Genomic DNA, 18,042 nt, shown 5'->3' with positions numbered 1-18,042 from the left:
TGTGATGCTTCAACAAAAGTGTTTGTGCGACCAAGAGAAAAAAACACTTAAGTTCTGTTTAAACTTTAGATTTATTTCTTTACTCTGAAAAAAAAAAAAAAAAGCTCAAATATGGGAGGGGCATCTGCAACGAAATCCCACACCAATAACAATTATCCACAAATAAAGTTAAAGAATATGATACAAAACATCTCTTGTAACACTGTTAAATAGACTGCGACTCAGATCAGACACACTAGAGGGGAGGACTACAGCGGGTGCTTCCTGTATTAGGAGTTCAGTGGCTGTGTGCGTCCTCATACAACAGAGCAGGCATGCAACACAATGATGGGAGGCAATCCAGAGAAAGAAAAAGTCATATTTTTACAGTTGATGGAGATGGGAATGAAAAGCAGGAGCACTGGGAATTTATTTGCACGTCTTCTTTGTAACAGACTAAAGGAGAAAATGTGTCAGATTAAGGTGGAAAATGAACAAGGAGGCTGTTCACTGTACTTAAATATTTAGGAGGCCTAACTAATCCTGTAATGCCCATGTTGGTAATTTGAATTTTCCCTGCATTTGTTCATTGGTCGCAACGGAGACCACAGCGTCCTGGAATGATACGCCAGCATCTGCGCAGAGCTCGGCAGCGCTGCTCTCACATTAGCCTCCAGTCAGGATGAAATGATCACTTATTATATCAAAGCTGGCCTCAAAACCCTTCAGTTAATGGTCACAAATGGTTCGTGCAGCTGAGTGCAGCACCGTGGCAACGGAGACAGAACATCAAACCCCTCCGAGCTGCTACAGAAACAACCCACCCACACACGACAAGGAGCTTTGAGGTGGAGTTTTATGTATGAAAATGACAACAATGACAAAAAAAAAAAAAAAAAAAAAAAAAACATCACTAAAAATAACCACCACTTCAAAAAAAAAAAAGAAAGAAAAAAAATATCGTAATTAAAAATCTATACACATTGCATGTATTCATTAAAGTGACTGAGCCAGTTAGAATTCTAGACAGTAGTTGGATTTAGCAGCAAATTCTCTTCTCAATAAATATAGATGTACAGTATATAAATGTCTCTTTTGAGCTAGGTTCAGCCCAAACCTGGGAGGGAGGGGTGTCGTACTGTGGACGAGTCCCCAAAGTAGTTTGGGGGAGGGAGTGATGATGATCACGGTCTTCCACGCCAACATCCATCTCAGGTTACCGATCCGTCGTCAAGACTGTACAGCAAGGAGATCCATCCCAAATAAAAAAAAAATTCCAGTCCAGAGATTTTAAAACAGCATGCTTTGTCTTCTGCTCTTTCCATTACCTGGTTGGAAACAGGAAGAAAATGGAAATTATGTTGTTTTTATTTTGGTTTACAGTAAATGTTTTTAAGTCACACACTGTCGACCTCCACTCAGACAGCACAGAGAAAGGCAGATAATCAGGAGCTATGTTCCCATAATACTTTGAGGGTTGTAAACAAAAGGGCAATGTGGGTTTTAATCTGTTTTTACATGAATCAGGCATAACATTATGACCTAATATTGTGTAGGTCTCCCTTGTGCCTCCAAACAGTTGTGACTCTTCAGAGAATGGACATGGTCCTTCTGAGGGTGTCCTGTTGTGTCTGGTAACAGAATCTTGTTAGTGGGGGCCTTTGGGTCCTATGGGTTGATGGGAGGGGCCTCTGTGGATCATCCCACAGATACTTGATCAGTTTGGGATCTAGTGAATTTGGAGGCCAGGTCAACACCTTGTGCTACTTTTCTTGTTTTTCTGAGTTGTTCCTGAACTGTTTTTGTGTGTGTGTCTGTGTCAGGCTGCATCCTGCTGGGGATGACTGCTGCCATCAAGGAATGTTATTGCTATGGGGTGGGGGTGCCTGGTCTGATCTAGGTGGGTGGTACATGTCTAAGTAACATCCACACAAATGTTAGATCCAAAAGTTTCCCAGCAGAACACTGAATTGTCACAACATGGTCAATGTTATTTACTTCTCCTGTTGGTGGTTTTAATGTTGTGGCTCATCTGTGTATATTTGTTCACATTTTTGCACATCCTGTAGAAACATACAGCTTGATGCAGAAAACTCACAACAGTCCTGATTTCTCTTAATTTTCAGCAGATTCACAGTTTCACTACAGACATTAGAGATAAAGAAATTCTCAAGAAGACAAAATCTACAAATCGACCAAAATCATAAAAATAACCAACCGGTGCCATATGTTGCTCAGGTAACTAGCACACGCACACCCAGCCACCCACGTGATGTAAAAGAAACCGTGGTTTATCAGACCAGGCCACCTCGTACCATCACTGCGTGGTCCAGTTCTGATGCTTACATGACCATTGTAGGTGCTTTCACCAGTGAACAGGAGTCAGCAGCTACGTGGCCTCATACAAAACACTCTGTGATTCACTGAGTGAATCAGAACCAGCAGTTTAAGCTACAGTAGCTCATCTGGGTGATCCGACCATACGGGCCAGCCTTCTCTCCACATGTGTATCGGTGAGTCTTCACTGTCCATGAACCCGTCGCTGGTTCACTGCTTTTCCTTCCCTGGACCGCTTTTGATTTTTACTGACTACTGCAGACCAGGGTCACCCCGACAAGAGCAGCAGTTCTGGAGGCGCTCTGACCCAGATGTCTAGCCATAACAAGTTGGCCCTTGTTAAAGTCCTTTAAATAACTTCATTTCTCCTGCTTCTGACACGTACAAAATGCTCACTTGCTGCCTAATATATGCCACCTGCTGATAGGTGCCATTATAACAACACTTGACCAGTGATTATGAGAAGGTGGTGAAAATGTTACAGCTGACTGGTGTCCATGTACAGTCTGTATGTGTTCAGATGTAAGAGTTAATTACCAGAATGACGTGTGTAATGTTTGACGGAAATTGTGTTGAAGTATCTTAATTGCCTCGATGACCTTGTTGAAAACTGGCCAAATCAGTAACCCAGATTATAAAAAATATGCACTTCTCCCTTTCAGCTCGCTCACTATCTTTGCCTCCACATCCTCCGTCTTCTTTATTCCTCACCTGATTCGGGGTACGACGAGTTCCGGTAGCCTGGATCTCTCTGCAGCTGCACCTCCTTCAGTGTGAATATGGATATGCCTGCCAAAGACACAGAGTCAGTCAGTGCAACAGAAAGTCACGTCTTCTTCCCGGAGAACAGCGTCTTTGTTACGAGGCTGTAACTGATCCTCACTGTGTGCTGCGATATTCTTCACATTGTACCTAGCTGAGACTGCCAAGTCTGCATTACTGCATCACCGTTTCATTACTCACTCTCTGGCAGTGTGTGCACACGTGGCCCCAGGCTCCTGAAGTACGGCTGTCTCATTGCTTCATCAGCAGAGATCCTCTTTTTCGATTCGTACTGAAATTTAAGACGATAGAAAAAGCCATTCAAAAAAAACAGCTACTCAAAAAAAATAAATAAATAATGGGGTCAACAGTGTGTGATTGCGTGTGAATGTGTTGGCGAGTTTTGCTGCGCTTCTTTCCAAAAATACAGTCCTGACATAGTTGCAAAATGTGTCACGCTGCTTTTAACATTGCATTCATTACTGGTAGACATAGCGAGACTCACTTTTAGGAATGACATCAGCAGTTCAATTCCATCAGTGTCCAACCTGGGGGGTGGAGAGAAAACAGGCGAGAGAGGGGGGTCAGTAAGGTGGGGTGACTCACAGATGTTGGCGAGTGTAAGGAAGGAAACGGAGTCCAACACAGTCAACTATTCCACAGGATTTCCTTACAGGAAGTGACAAAGAGCACACACTCCTAACTAAACAACCCAGTAATACTAATGTCTAACTCTAAAGGCTAAACGGCTCTACACATCACCTCTTATACCTGGGTCTCATTAGAAATATTTGCTCATTCCCATCTTCAATGATTAGCGGACTAGAAACAGAGGTGAGGGTGGTGTGTTAAGAACTGTATGATTTATGATCAGATTTAAACAACACATAGAGAAGATAAAATGACCACAGAGTAGAAATATGCCAGTCATACCTGGGCGCATGATTAATGAGAGGCTGCGCCTTGTACTTGGTGAACTTGTAGGACTTGAACTCGTCGATGGAGGAGATTCCGGGCCAGCTGTCTTCTGTGGGAGTGCCTGTAGGGGGACAGTCAATCGACCATGTTAGAGTCAGGCTTCAAGCAGCCAGCTGGAGGGGCTTTTCACGCTGCCACGGGGGCTACATGCCAGGGTTAATGCGATTAAAGGCTCATATTAAAGGTCTGAGTGGTTCCCTGTCAGCAGGGGGCAGCACTGACCCAGCAGCCTGAAGATGAGGTGCAGCTCATCCTCCACCGTGGAGCCTGGGAACAGGGGCCTGCCGGCAGCCATCTCATAGAATATACAGCCCACACCCCTGACAATAAGATAGAGGAGGGAGAAGGTCACAAAGGGATCAATGGCTGTAGCTTTGACACCAATCCAACTCAACAGGTCTTGTGTATTTAAACTACTGCTGACTTTTTGATCAAAACTCTATGAAATAAACATTTACAGTCTGCTTGACACATAAAACATATCAGAAAGAAGCAGGGAGTCATTTCAGAAAGCCTTAGGACACACTGACGTTTGAAGCCACACCATTCCTAGTTAAATTTTTAAACGCCTGCATGTATTTATCAGCAGCATGTGCCACATCAAAGTCTCTTTCCTGTAGATTAGGACACTTGCCTGCTCATAAGTGCACCAGCCCGATGAAAGAAACATCCGTGCTTACTCCACAAATCACTAACGTACCAAAAGATGCAAACTAATTCAACACAGTTACAAATTCATGATTTGTCAGAAGAGTATATTTGCCTGCCCCTACACTGTGCAGCCATATGGTAATAAAAAGAGTATTCAGGAGTGTCGTTCGAGTTTTCCAACAGTTGTAATCACCCCCGCAGAGTGAGGCCCACTCACCACATGTCTATCTGTGTGGAGTACTCTGAGGAGCCCAGCAGCACGTCGGGAGGCCGATACCACAGTGTTACCACCTCGTTGGAGTATGTTTTAGTGGGCACAGACTTGGCCCTGGCAAGTCCTGTGAAGCAGAAATATGGGAAATATAAAAAACAATTAAAAAAACAAGAAAAAACAGATCCAGCTTTTAAAATAATTTCATGAAATTCACATGAAGCCTAAATTTCCATATGGATTAAAAACGGGAAAACAGATTAACACAGCTTTAGAAATGTGAAAATCAGTAGTCACTCTGTTTATATCCAAATGCCAGATGAATAATATGTATAAATAATTTATGTGATTTATGTTTTTGATTTTACCAAAGTCAGCCAGTTTGAGTTCTCCTCGGTCATTGATGAGCAGATTTTGGGGCTTCAGGTCTCTGTGGAGGACTTTCCGTCTGTGACAGTAGGCCAAGCCTCGCAGGATCTGGAACAGGAAAATCTAGGGAAAGAGGTTTTTGTATTGAATAAAAACTGATTGTTGGTGGATTACAGAATCATGAACCGTATCTAAACCGATTTAGCTGAATGAATGTTTAAATAAATGCACCCAACTGTACTGAAGAACTCTGCTTATGACAAAATAAAACATGTACAAACCCAGGCTCAACAACGTGAATGAAGCTCATGCATTATGTTTCGACAAATGTACAAAAGGTACATTTTTGTGGAAGGTTAACACAGCATATTTTACTCATCTCCCACATCTAGCTACACTCCTCCACCAGGGGGCACACTAACAGTGTTTGTTGCACTGACACCAGCAGCCACAAAGTCTTGACAGCTGATGAAGGTGGCCTGGCCAGCAGGCTGCCTGCTGAGGCTCACCTTGACATTCTGCATGCTCAGGATGTTCCCACAGTCATCCATGTACTGCTTAAGGTCTTTGTCCTAGATGAGAGGAAAGGGCGTTAGAGTAGACAGGCCACAGGCACAGAAACCGCAACAGTTGGTAAGCAAGCAAGCAAGCAACCTCTCCTCTGCAGAGGGCCATGAATAATAATGTAAAATTCATTAATTTCAGCATCCCCCAAGAGAATAACATCTGAGTCATGCAGGAAGTGAGGGCAGAGGTTTGGCTGGACTCACCAGGTATTCGAAAACCAGTGTGAGTGACTTGTCTGTGTGGACGATGTCGTGCAGCGTCACGATGTTGGCGTGTTTCAGGTCCTTCAGCAGAGACACTAAGAGTGAGAGGAAGAAGACAGCAGCAGTGAGGATGTAACAGAGAACGCTTATTTGGCTAAAATGCAAAACAAAAAGAAAGAAAACACTCTCCCCATCCAACCCAATAAAGGATGTGCTGTCACGCTTCCAATATGAGCGTAACAACACTTTAATAATTCATTTCTCCAAACACAATGCATCAGTGTTTGTATTGGCTGATGGCACAGGTCTGCATCATTGATGTTGCACAAAGATGAACTTTAAACTGAATTCAGAAGAGCTGGCAGGAGGTTACATTCAAAGTAATGCTGAGCTCCACTTGAACTGATGAGCTGGAATTTCTGCATTCCCAGTAGGAAATTTCAGCTGGAACTCCCCAACAAGATGGATTTCTGACTCAGAGAGTTGGAAACAATTCACCAATCCACCTAAAAATCCAAGGTGGCTACTACATGCATGAAAAGTAGTGATTGCTGTAGTATTATACTGTTTATACTGTTTACTCTTTTGTCTATTTGTGTCTGGTAAATGTGTTTACACACTACATATTGCAGAAACACGTTCTGGTATAGCCAAAATTGGCCGACAACAAATCTTGGCTTTCTATTTTGTGGTACTGGAATACATCAAGCTCAGTTTTGAAGTCATTCTCCGCTCCAACATCCAAGATAAACTGAACACAGTATAAAAAAAAACAGTTGCTTGAAGTTGTCTGTGGCTTTGGAAGAGCTGAGAATAAAATGGATAGTGGCTATTCATAGACTGATCTGCATGTTGGGGTGGATTTCTATAGTTTGAGTTGCACTCTCACTCCAAATTACAGCAGTAAATGTTTCTGCATTTTATCAACAGCCTGGTGACTGAATGACATCTGATAGTTGGCTGTTACTGAACCCTAAACCTTTGTTGTACCTTCTCTGATAGCTGTGCATGGTGCCCCCTCCTCGTGCTCTAGTCTGATCTCCTTCAGCGCCACAAGGTTGTCTGTCAGTTTGCTCCTTCCCTTGAAGACTGTAGCGTATGTGCCCTGGAGAACAGGAAGAGAAGGAAAATGTTTCAGCACTGATGCGAAGACAGTCCGGTAGTCAGGGGTTAAAGGTAAACTCTATAACGGTGTCCGTGTGTGTTTTATCACAAACTATGAGAACATTAGCACCTGGGGGATGAGAGAAAAGAAAGTCAAGGTTAACAGGCTCACGTACCTCCCCCAGTTTGTCCAGTTTGATGTAGGTCTCCAACTTCCCAAATCCAATCTCTGACTGGAGGAAAGAAAACGACAAAGAGCATTAATGAGGGTAGAGTCTTTATTAGCAGTGACAAGCTTACAGACACCACAACAAATCCTTATGACGGCATCGCAGCATCAGAGTGGGGGTGTAAGGAGGCCACACATCCAGACCACCATCAGAACTAATCTCTTGTGACAAAGGACTGTTGGCTTTTGGCTTTTACAATGTGTTTGTTTATTATCAGTAGATGTAAAGTAAAAAGTAAAGTTTCAGGTTCTCTAAAGTGTTGATTAAGATGTATTTCTTTGCATGTACGATAGGAACCAATATTTTTGTGTGGGAAACTGGAGGCAGCTTCAGCGGCTTTTAAACTGACCCTCTGACAAGACGAAGGCCAGTTCCAGTTGAGCTGAGAGGTCTGCGTGTCAAGCGTATTTTGAGCGAAGCCATTCAGAGCTTTACCAACCACTCTGCAGGGTAGTGTGTATGCAAATGTAGCGGACTGAGTGAGGCAGAGCGTTACTTTCTCTTCTCTTCCGCTTTTGGCAGATGTGCCTTCAGAGTAAAACTACAAGCCAGTTATCGAGGCTGAATGTTGAAGCGCAGTGTAAACACACGACAAGAGGCTGAGGGGATGAGATTAGGCAGCCTAAGAGCAAGACCTGAGCTCTCATTGTTTCACTTCTGGTTCTTGCTGCATTTAAATAAAACAAAACTCTCACGGCTGTCTTTACCTTTCTGTTTCTAGGATCTTGTCCACTTGTGATTCTCAAATGCACAAGAGGCTCCGGAGATCTACATGAAGTATGGTTTGAGAATTTATTGCCATTAACTTTTCTTCTGGAGACATGCTGTTTCCATGCTACAACATTCATCTTACAGCTATGGGCATCAAGTTACCTCACAGGTTCCCATTTTATCTGCAAAATGTCCCATATGATGCGGGTTGGGTGATGAGATATGATAAGCCATGACGAAATGTGTTTTGTCAACTGTCAGAGTTTGTGTCAGTTTACACTGGACTGTTCCCCTTTAATAACTTTGATGTGTACTAAAAACTGTGGGCTGTTGAGGAAATCAACAATTGGGGCATGTTAGAACAAGTGAACCAGTATCTTGATTATTTGCACATTTAATTTGCTCAAGTGAATTTAATGGCATATATATATATATATATATATATTCTTGTCAAAGGTGACTTAAAATATTAAATTTCCTATCAAAGACAAGAGGAAGAAGAAATCCCTGTTAATCGAGAAGATACAATAATAAAACCTCAGTCTGAAAACAGTGATCAGCTCTACTTTCAATAAAGTAAAACGAACAGAAGAAAATAAAATCTTTGTTTGTCACTTCTAAACATGAAGGCAGAGTACAGAGTTCAGGATGGCATCTCTGTAAATCAGTGTTTAGCACCAAAACACTTGAGGAGGAAGTAGGCTTGGAGGTAAAGGAGCAAGTAAACAAAAAGATGATTTCTCTGTTTACTCTGTATCCGTTATGCATTTACCTCCTGTCTGACAATTTTTAATTCTCCCTCTCCTGCCCTCTAACCCTCTCATCATCTGCCCTTCTCACCAGTGATGCCCTGCGGGAGCGTCGACTCAGCGGCTGGTCGAACGGTGGGCTGCTCAGCTGCAGCTTCTCCAGGTAACCGTCAGGTATCCGGATGTCAGCCGGGAGGGACAGACGTTTGTTCAAGTCCTGCAAGAATCAAAATGGTGTTAAACTCTGAGAAAATCACAAATAAACCAAGAGCATGACAAAAATGCAGATACCCACATAAACAAGCAGAAGCAGAATGTGTATGAATACATGTGCAGCAGCACGCCTCTGTAAAGTTTTGCATACTAGATGTGTGCTCATGATGAAGGCGGTCTGTAGAGCCCCCTCAAGAGTTCAGGGAAAATCTTTCCTGGAGCAACAGTACTAAAGCATGAGCCTAATGATTCGTTATATAAAATCAAGCACACACACCCCCAAACACGAAGTCTAGATTCTTCCCATCATGCATTTCCTCTATTTGTTAGATTACTGTTAATCCGGCCCCTCTCGCTCTCGCTCTCTCTCTCTCTCTAACTGCTTTAAATCTACTTCCACCCTCTCTGATGTAACGCTAGAAAACACCCCTCCCTCCCTAACGCTTAATCAATATACACAGCAATATGCAACTTTGAGCTTTTCACAACACAAATTCCCACACAGGCCGATAAATCTGTAACCGAAGCGCACCTGGACGGGTCGACTGACCTTCAGCCTATGAGTGAAACATGACAGTGACTGAGCTCTTTGCCTCTGTGGTGGTTTAAAGCTGGTAAACTTAGACTTGTGGTCAGCAAACAGGAAGTGATGTTTTCATTACAACCCGAAAGAGCTGATGAGCTAACTGTTGTTTCTACGCATCACTCTATGGTGAATTTCGCTTATGCGTGACTAATTTACATGGCAGTGTATCCCGCTGTAGAGCTAAAATGATTAGTCACTTAATTAGTTGAAAATTCACCCACATCAATTTTTATAATCAATTGAGGTGCACAATTAACTATCAGTTTTATTATCTGACAGTTTTCGTGATTACTCAATTAATCACGAAATAATTTGAATGCATCAGTTTTGGCTCTTGGTTAATTTTATTTATATATTTTGTCATTAGTCCAACCAGCAAAACCCACTCATTTTCAGTTTACTGTAATATGAGGCAACAATCAATCGTAATCAAAAATACAAAAAATTATAAATGTTTCCCTGCTTTTTGTCCTTTAGTTTTGGTGTTTTGGTAGAACAAGATAAGTACATCATGGATCAAAATATTGATGGCAGATATCCTGACAATGAAAACAAATCTTTAGTGGCACTTGTATAAATACCAGATGCTCAGTTTGGTAGCAGGCGGTGGTGATGTGACTGTATCTGTGAAAACATTACATTTAGCTCTGTTGCTCTGTTGTTTGTGTGTGCAGGGCCAGGACTGGTGGCAAGTGACTGATGCCATCCATCACCTGACCTTTGCGCCCCCCACCACCCTTCTCCAGTTGTCCAATCAACCCGTCCTAATCTGTTACAACAGAGGCCCATCTGGCCCGTATTACAGTAATCCTTGTGATGTAATCCCAAAACAGCGCTGCTTCCTCTGAAGTGAGGGAATGACAATCCACCACCTGACCAGACGGAGGGATGTCCTCGCTCTTCCTCCTACTTATCTTCTTCTACTGTCCCTTCTCTGGGTGTCACGGCAGCACAAAGACAAAGCCTCACAGTGACTGTTCACTGGCGCACTTCATCAACATCCAGCCTGCAGTCACTCACGCTGCTCTTACAAACAATGAACAGTGTTTGTTGGGCTGTAAGACTGAGTTTAACTGTGCGCTTGGGTACGTGCTTCTGTCCAAATAAACTTTTCTGGTTGTGAAACAGTCACAGGAAGTGTGCGCTGCTCTGTTGGCTACAGTAAGTACGCAGCAAGAGGCGATGTGTCACGTCTCCGTGTGTGGGTTGCCCCAAATTGCGTATGCTGCTAAACTGCATTATTATTTTTTTTCTTTCCTCCATGTGCATTCCTGCATGCTTGGTTTATCTGTGCAGATGCTGCTATCTGATCGTTAATCCCCAGAGGCCATGCAATCAAAGCCACCAATAAAACAGAAGGAGGAGCACGTGTTCTTCAATCACAGGACATTTCCTCCTGCGCTTTCCCAGCAGGTAGCATGTAACACACGGTTGATTGGCAAGATGTCAACAACAACCGCACATAGAAAAACCCACACACAGCACCACAAAAAGGTGTTTGTGCTCCAGGTTTTTAAGTATAATGATTTATAAAAGTGATTAGTTTATATTTGTTTAAAATGAGATTTACTTAACATTCAAAAAGAAAAATTTGCAGTGACAGATCAACTTAAACTCACTTCACCCAAGACAATTATTATTAAATATGTGAAAGACAGTGAAAGAAAGGAGACTTAAAACACTGATGATGCAAATGAAAAGAACAACTGAATGACTGTGAATCTATTGGTGAAAATGGACATGGTTATTTTCTGGAGCACTTGCACAGCGAAAGTGGACAGGTGGCTGCACTGACATACGTCAGGTAAACATCCATAAAATCCCATTAGCAGCAGTTAAGATGGCTTTAAGCCTCCAATTCTTGGCTTTGCTGTAAAGACAGCGTGAGACAAAACAGGGATATTGACTCAGCAGTCTGAAACTCATGGTAAAACCATACTGTGTTCCCTGTTGTCCGAGTAATGCAGATAATATGAGGGAGGTGCAGGATATTAAGACTTTTAAGAAGGAAGAAGGAAGCTCTGATATCACAAAAAAATGACCCATGGAGCACATTTTGATACCTGAAGCTAAAGCAGCATTATTACTCCTCTCATGTTCCTAACAAGCAAATGGATGGAAACTTTCAGTCTTGATCGAGTTCTGCATTTGTGTGTGAACAGCTGTCTTCCCCGGATGTGTGGGGCTGGGGGGGCATAAAAATAATTAAAACATTTGTTGCTGTGCAAGGTGAAAAATGTTTAAATCAAGCAACAGAGGTATCTGCTTCCTATGCTGATGCTCAAACAACACCAGCACTAAACGCTAGAAATAGTTCTCAGAAGTCACGACAGTAATGGCGTCTCCCTGGAGACGCCTGCATGCGTGATATTCTCTGGTCGAGCTGTTAATGAATCCGCAGGTCAAACTTAGTGCAATAATGGCCGCAGCAACTGACGACAACAAAGTAAGAGAGAAAAACAGATGTTCATATTACTTGGAAGTGAGTGAGTTTGGCACAGTGTGATGATTTTAAGTTTGCAGTGGCTGTGTTTTCCTCAAATGCTTAAACTTACTATTCATTTCAGATCACAATCACACACCCTGGATTTAAAAACAAAAAAAATCCGGTGGGGAAATGAAATCCCTTTTAGAAAAAAAAAATAAATATACAGACAATCACAAGGAGAAGTCTTTCCATAATGTGTTGACATTATGTAACCACCAGAGGAATGTCAAAATCAGGCTTTACCAAGAGCTGCTGTGTGCATTTATGTGAGAGAGAAAGTAAATAAGAGAGGGCTGTTTAGATGGAGGTGGTGACGACTGTACAAGCTTTTTAAAACAAATTTTAAAACTATGTTCTGACGTGAAGTCAGTGTGTGCGTATGTGTCTCTGTGTGCGTAATGTTCATATTATGTGAGCAGCTGACACACTGCAAGAATACGCCTACGCTGTGCTGCAGAGTGTGGCGCTGCAAATGTCACTTCTTGCAGAAAACTCCAGTGTTGCACGCTGTGATTACTTTGCTTGTCAGTGATTTCGTCAAAACACATGTTCATTGGCAAAAGGAGAATGAACTGCTAAGTCAGGTGTGACTCCAGATGAATAAGTCTTAGTAGCAGGCAGTGACTCGCATCTCAAAAGATCTCCATGAGTTGAAACGCAGAGACAACAACTCTTACCTCTGCAGAGATGCGTCTGTTCCCTCGGTTTCTCAGACAAACCCCCGTGGGCGACTGCACCTCATCAGAGGAAGTCCCTGACGCCTGATCGCTCTCCCCGTCCGACCCCATCTTCAGATTCTCATGGACGATATCTGGGAAGTGTACAGAGAGAGAAAAGAGAGGTGAGAGGTTGAGTTTGACAAATGAAGCAGGTCTCTGGAAACGAGGGCAAGCTCAACACCAACTGATGATAGAGATAGAAACACTCCCTTGGACAGTTTTTCAAGTCCCTCTGTTTTTATCAAGCTCATGGCTGAATCAGAGTGAGGATATACAAGACATAAATAACCTTTAAAAAGTGTGACCAGTACATCTGATTTATTTCCATATATAATGTATAATGTTCATGCCTGAACAAACTCAATTTACGTACACATAGAGCACATTTCTATTTCCTTCAAGACTCATATGTGGGAATGTTGTGATTTTAAACAATATACTACGTGCTGAGAAGCTGCTGGTTTGCTTGACGTACCCAGAGATGTTAGTCACAGTATATGTCTTAACAAAAGGGGCATTGTTCTGCTGAATGAAACACTGGACTAATTCAGCCGATGGCTGTGTCTTTGCCATGCCTCCAGCAGGGGTTTATTTGAGCACATGTTTCCACACATAACGCGTTACAGTGAGTGCGGGCTCAGCTGACTCCGTGAAAATGTTAAAGACGAGGATTAAAATGCGTAGGTTTGAGGATATTATAAATCTATACATTCATTTTAACTGCAAAACAGCTAACTCTACCACTTTCATGTTAAAATTTAAATAAAGTCTGTAATAAATAATCTCTCAGGCACTATTTGTCTTTTTGGAGCCAAACGAAAGGCAAAAATTAAAACGTGACCCATCAACAGTGGTGCACGTGTCTCACCGAGGCGACTGCCATTGCGGGGCATGACCATGAGAGAGCCCAGGCCTCCTCCGATGACGCTCTGAGGTCGTCGTAGAGGCGGCTTTTTAAAAGAGCCCGTGTACTGGTGAAGAAAAGAGTGCACACTGTGGGCTGATGGAGGCCGGCCGTTCCTCACGATGGGCTCTGCAGGACAAGACAAAAGTTTTCAATGGCGATGACAAAAAACAAAGACACAAATGATTTTCACAAGTTGTAAGCTCTCGCTTTAAAGCAATATGACTATATCTACATATTATTGAGAAGAAAATTTCAAGGTAATATTATTTCTTTATTTCGCACGAGGGCTAATAATCCAAAAGGTGATATCAGAAATCTAATTGGGTGAAAGTTCATTAACATTTCCATGACAACTGTTAAGTTGTGAGCTGGGTAACTGAGCTCTCGGCTGCACCAACATATATATTAACGCTACACAGAAAAACAACACCAGACTGCATTAAATAATCACAGTTACGTAAGAGAGTGGTTTTAAACTCATAATCTACTAGTGTATAGACTGATGTAACAGAACAGAACAGACTAGTGAGAAAGACAAATAAACTGCATAGTTAAACAAATAGCCAAAATCATAAAAGCCAGAATGCTGAATTATCTTCCATCGCTGACAAACAAAAATAAAACTGTCAGAGGACTGAGAACAAAGTACAGATAACACAAAATTTTCTGTGCTGTAACAGCTTGGTGCATTGAACTTTGCAAAGCACAAAGATAACATTATATGTTGTGATCTTTTAGGTTTTTGTATGCATAAAATAATCATAAAACAAAACACAATGAAACTTGTAATAGACATGTTCACCCTGACTGGAGAATTTCAGTATTTCAGTGTGTACTGTAGAAGTTAGACAGCCTGCCATGTAAACAAATACCATATAGTCTAAGTTTTGTAGTGACTTAAGAAAAGAGTCTACAACTGGCTGGCTGAGAGGCCAAGAGTTGACAGAGGTGAAAGATTTATTACGTATAGAGTAGCACCTAGTAAAACACCAACTGTGAACATGGGGAAAATGGAGCCTCAGAGAAAGTGTTGAGCAGCAGAATGAACTCAGACAGAGGGATACGGCAGGACAAGGGCAGTGAAGACTAGGACATAAAGCGGAGTTTATACCTCTGTGGGACATAGACGCCGTGACCTACGCACGTAGCAAACACCAGTGCGAGTATACTTGTGCGCTCATAGGTGGTGTCTGCGTTGTCGCTGTATAAACCGCCTCTAAAGCAGCAGTTATAGAGTAGATAATTCAATCACAGACTAGAGGCATACTTATGAATTAGTTTGTCTGATACAGCAGGATAAGAGAGAGAACAGGTTATAACTTTTCATGTGGCGTTTTTTTTTTTTTTTTTACGGCCCACTTGTATTTGTCACTATCTGGGACAGCCGTTAATATGATCCACCCTCCACACAAACATGTAAAGACAAGTAAAGAGGTTAGGACACTGTGGGCTCACTGAGGATGACTGTTCCCTACTCCAGGCTGTGTAGGAGGAGACACACTAAACATTTTACTTAATGACTTTATGAATCGATGCAAAATAGGAAAAACAAGTTACTAGCAGGGATTATCAGTTTGATCAACACCACCTCCCAACAGCTCACTGATTTGTCTGGTTTCCAGTTTCCGGGATCAGCTGATTCTCCATACATGTTTTTGCCTTAAATCCTGCCAAGCTCACAAGATTCAGGCCGCCTTTTTGAGGCTGATTCAGAGCACTGCGGGTGTCCGGGTCTAGCTGAGCTATAAAAACAGATTTCACTATGCAACACTTATGCCAACACAGACGTAAAACTTTGGAACATTTGTCATGTCGTATATTACAGCCCATGTCACCAGTCTGTGTTGGTTCACATACACAGACACGTGAAAATTCTTAGATGAATATGAAATATTCCTAGACATCCGATCAAAACAGAAAAAATACACAGCCATGTAACATCCAGGTCCTTATGCCACCTCTCCGTTATCTCTGGGCAGCTGCTGCCGCCGCTGGCTTGAGTTATGAGAGTTACATAATCAGATCAAGACCAGAACGCTTTCCCCAATCACAGAGTTCAGATCAGATCTCATCTGGCTACTCCATTCTGTCTCCTCTCTACCCTACTTACTGTTACACGGGCTGCTAAAATCCCCTCACGCAAGCTAACACATAAACCATGACTCTATGTCCCCACTCACCGAAGCACAGAACACTCTGGACAAACTTGTTGTTAATCACTATACAAAAAGCTCTTTACAAAGCCCTGTTAGTTCTCAGGAGGCGGTGGGGGTGTTGGGAGGGGACTTGGACGATCTGATGGATTGAAGAAGGGAGAAAGGGGTAATAGAGTGAGTCATTGTGGCAAAAAACAAAAAAAAACAAAAAAAGAAGAGGAGCAGTAAGCTGTGGTGGTGGTGGTGGGTTGGATCAAGATGCTCGGCTGGTTTCACCAAGTCATCCAAGTCGCCGTGGCAATGTCATGGAAACTCCAGAATTTTTCCAGACCCTGAGCACCATGGCAACGACATGTTAGCACACCGAGGCATGCTCCCTCCCTCGCTCCCAGCAGATTTTGTGAATATCAGCAGAGATAAGCTGCTCCGCCACTCTGCTCTTGTTTGGCGTCCTGAAGGCCACAACCTTCAGTGAGATCCAGATGAATGAAAAGAGCTCCAGTGTGTGTCAGCGCGGAACAAAGTGCAGACAGTAAAATAAAGACGGAGTGAAGCCCGACAGGCTGAGCACAGTCAATACAGTGCTGTCAAGTGATTTCTCTAAAAATCGCATCTATTTTCTGAATAGTGAATGATAAATGACTGGCAGTTTGAATGGACATGAAAATTGCTCACTTCATAAATACAAAGAATATATTATAAAGACACCCTGTAAAAGACTGGCTTCCCATCCAGGGCGCACCCCGCCTCTCACCTAATGTCAGCTAGGACAGGGTCCAGCATCCCCTGCAACCCTCTAAGTATAATCGGTAATTAATAATAGATGAATGGATAGATATTACAAAGACTATGTGGATAGAACAAGTAATATGAAATTCAACAAGGACTCCGATTATTAGACTCTAAAATCCTGCTGCACTAAGCTGAGGCTAAGGATTACACTTAGCAGAAACAATAAAACACTCAGTGACTCAGTCCACTTTCAGACTGAGTCAGTGTTGGATAAAATACGGATGCGGATTTAGACTAAAGTGCTACAAAAATTAAGTTCATCAAAGTCCGGCTACTAAATGCCATTTTGGACATGTACTTCATTATTAAATGTGCTTGGACGTTTTACATGGCAGTCTGATGACTGAATAAATCAAATCGACTCTACTGCGTTACCCTTGACATTTTCTAGATACGTGTGACCTGGGTCATTCCTCTAAAATAAACTCCAGGCCTAGGACACTTTTTTGTGAAAGTCACCAGCCAGCTAATTGTAGTGTTTCATGTGGCTTTTATTCATTTGGTGCTGGAAACAATTACTTTTACCATCTACGTATACCTGCTGCAGCCTGTCATAAAGATCCATATTCCAGGAACGTCATGTGAGCACTGTGCTTCTACTATAATGATCCTGTCATGTTTGAATAAAACCAGGACAGTTATGTAACACAGAACATGAATGTAGCAGTGGGTGATCTGTACCTATATAAAATTACAAAATCAATATGTCATACAGAAAATGTTATGAGAAATAGACAGAAGAGCAGAAATGAAATCAAACCGAAATCAATTTCATCAAACTGATGCAAAAAACAACAATCAAATATTCCAATATTACTATAAAGAAGTCCAGCTAAATCAGTCCACACTGGTCTCACAGACACAAAGAAGGCCTCTGTAAAAACAATACACAACATGTAGAGCTGCCAGGATCATGAAACGTTACTTGGCAATTTAACGTTGTCAGACTTCTGCAGCACTTCTTTAAATGTTAATTATTCAAATATACTAAACCGTTACATTTCTCGAACTATACACCAAGTTGTTTGTCAATCTGCACCATCTGCTAGTGTCACTTTTATATTTGCAGCCTTTTCTGAAAACTTCTGCAATAGTCTGTTTCAGGAAGGGAAACAGCTCCTGCAGCTGTTTTTCAAGCTTTAGCCAACTGGGTGCTGTGGCTACATACACAGATTTTCAAATAAGTTGTTTTAGCTCTGATGACTATACTGCACAGTCGACAAATCCTGTCCTCCTAGTTATTGAACTCAATAAATGCTCATCGAAATTAGGTCAGTCAGCTGTTAAGCACGTTAAGCACCTTGAGATCAACGGTCGCTGGCAGTTAAAC

At 42.2% G+C, this 18,042-nt stretch overlaps 1 protein-coding gene across 2 annotated transcripts in view; it reads right to left on the bottom strand.

Annotated features, from left to right (window-relative positions):
• Window positions 1-39: 39 nt before the first annotated feature.
• LOC311495299 (cyclin-dependent kinase 17-like) overlaps window positions 40-18,042 on the bottom strand; it is a 28,533-nt gene continuing 10,530 nt past the window's right edge. The window contains exons 3-17 of one of the 2 annotated variants that reach the window (XM_084554695.1): window positions 13,726-13,890; window positions 12,816-12,949; window positions 8,943-9,068; window positions 7,338-7,394; window positions 7,048-7,162; window positions 6,058-6,152; window positions 5,797-5,859; window positions 5,287-5,410; window positions 4,925-5,045; window positions 4,279-4,376; window positions 4,012-4,117; window positions 3,584-3,626; window positions 3,280-3,370; window positions 3,028-3,105; window positions 40-1,215 (exon numbers count right to left, since the gene is read on the bottom strand). In XM_084554695.1, coding sequence (XP_084410821.1) covers window positions 1,196-1,215; window positions 3,028-3,105; window positions 3,280-3,370; window positions 3,584-3,626; window positions 4,012-4,117; window positions 4,279-4,376; window positions 4,925-5,045; window positions 5,287-5,410; window positions 5,797-5,859; window positions 6,058-6,152; window positions 7,048-7,162; window positions 7,338-7,394; window positions 8,943-9,068; window positions 12,816-12,949; window positions 13,726-13,890 — 1,436 coding nt within the window. In that variant the 3' untranslated portion in view covers window positions 40-1,195. Of the gene's footprint in view, window positions 1,308-3,027; window positions 3,106-3,279; window positions 3,371-3,583; window positions 3,627-4,011; window positions 4,118-4,278; window positions 4,377-4,924; window positions 5,046-5,286; window positions 5,411-5,796; window positions 5,860-6,057; window positions 6,153-7,047; window positions 7,163-7,337; window positions 7,395-8,942; window positions 9,069-12,815; window positions 12,950-13,725; window positions 13,891-18,042 lie in introns of both variants that reach the window. The other variant, XM_084554694.1, reaches the window with a different exon arrangement.

The sequence above is a fragment of the Chelon labrosus genome, assembly GCF_963514085.1.
Source record: "Chelon labrosus genome assembly, chromosome: 11".
Classification (NCBI taxonomy): Eukaryota; Metazoa; Chordata; class Actinopteri; order Mugiliformes; family Mugilidae; genus Chelon; species Chelon labrosus.
This window is presented reverse-complemented; position numbering and strand designations above follow the sequence as displayed.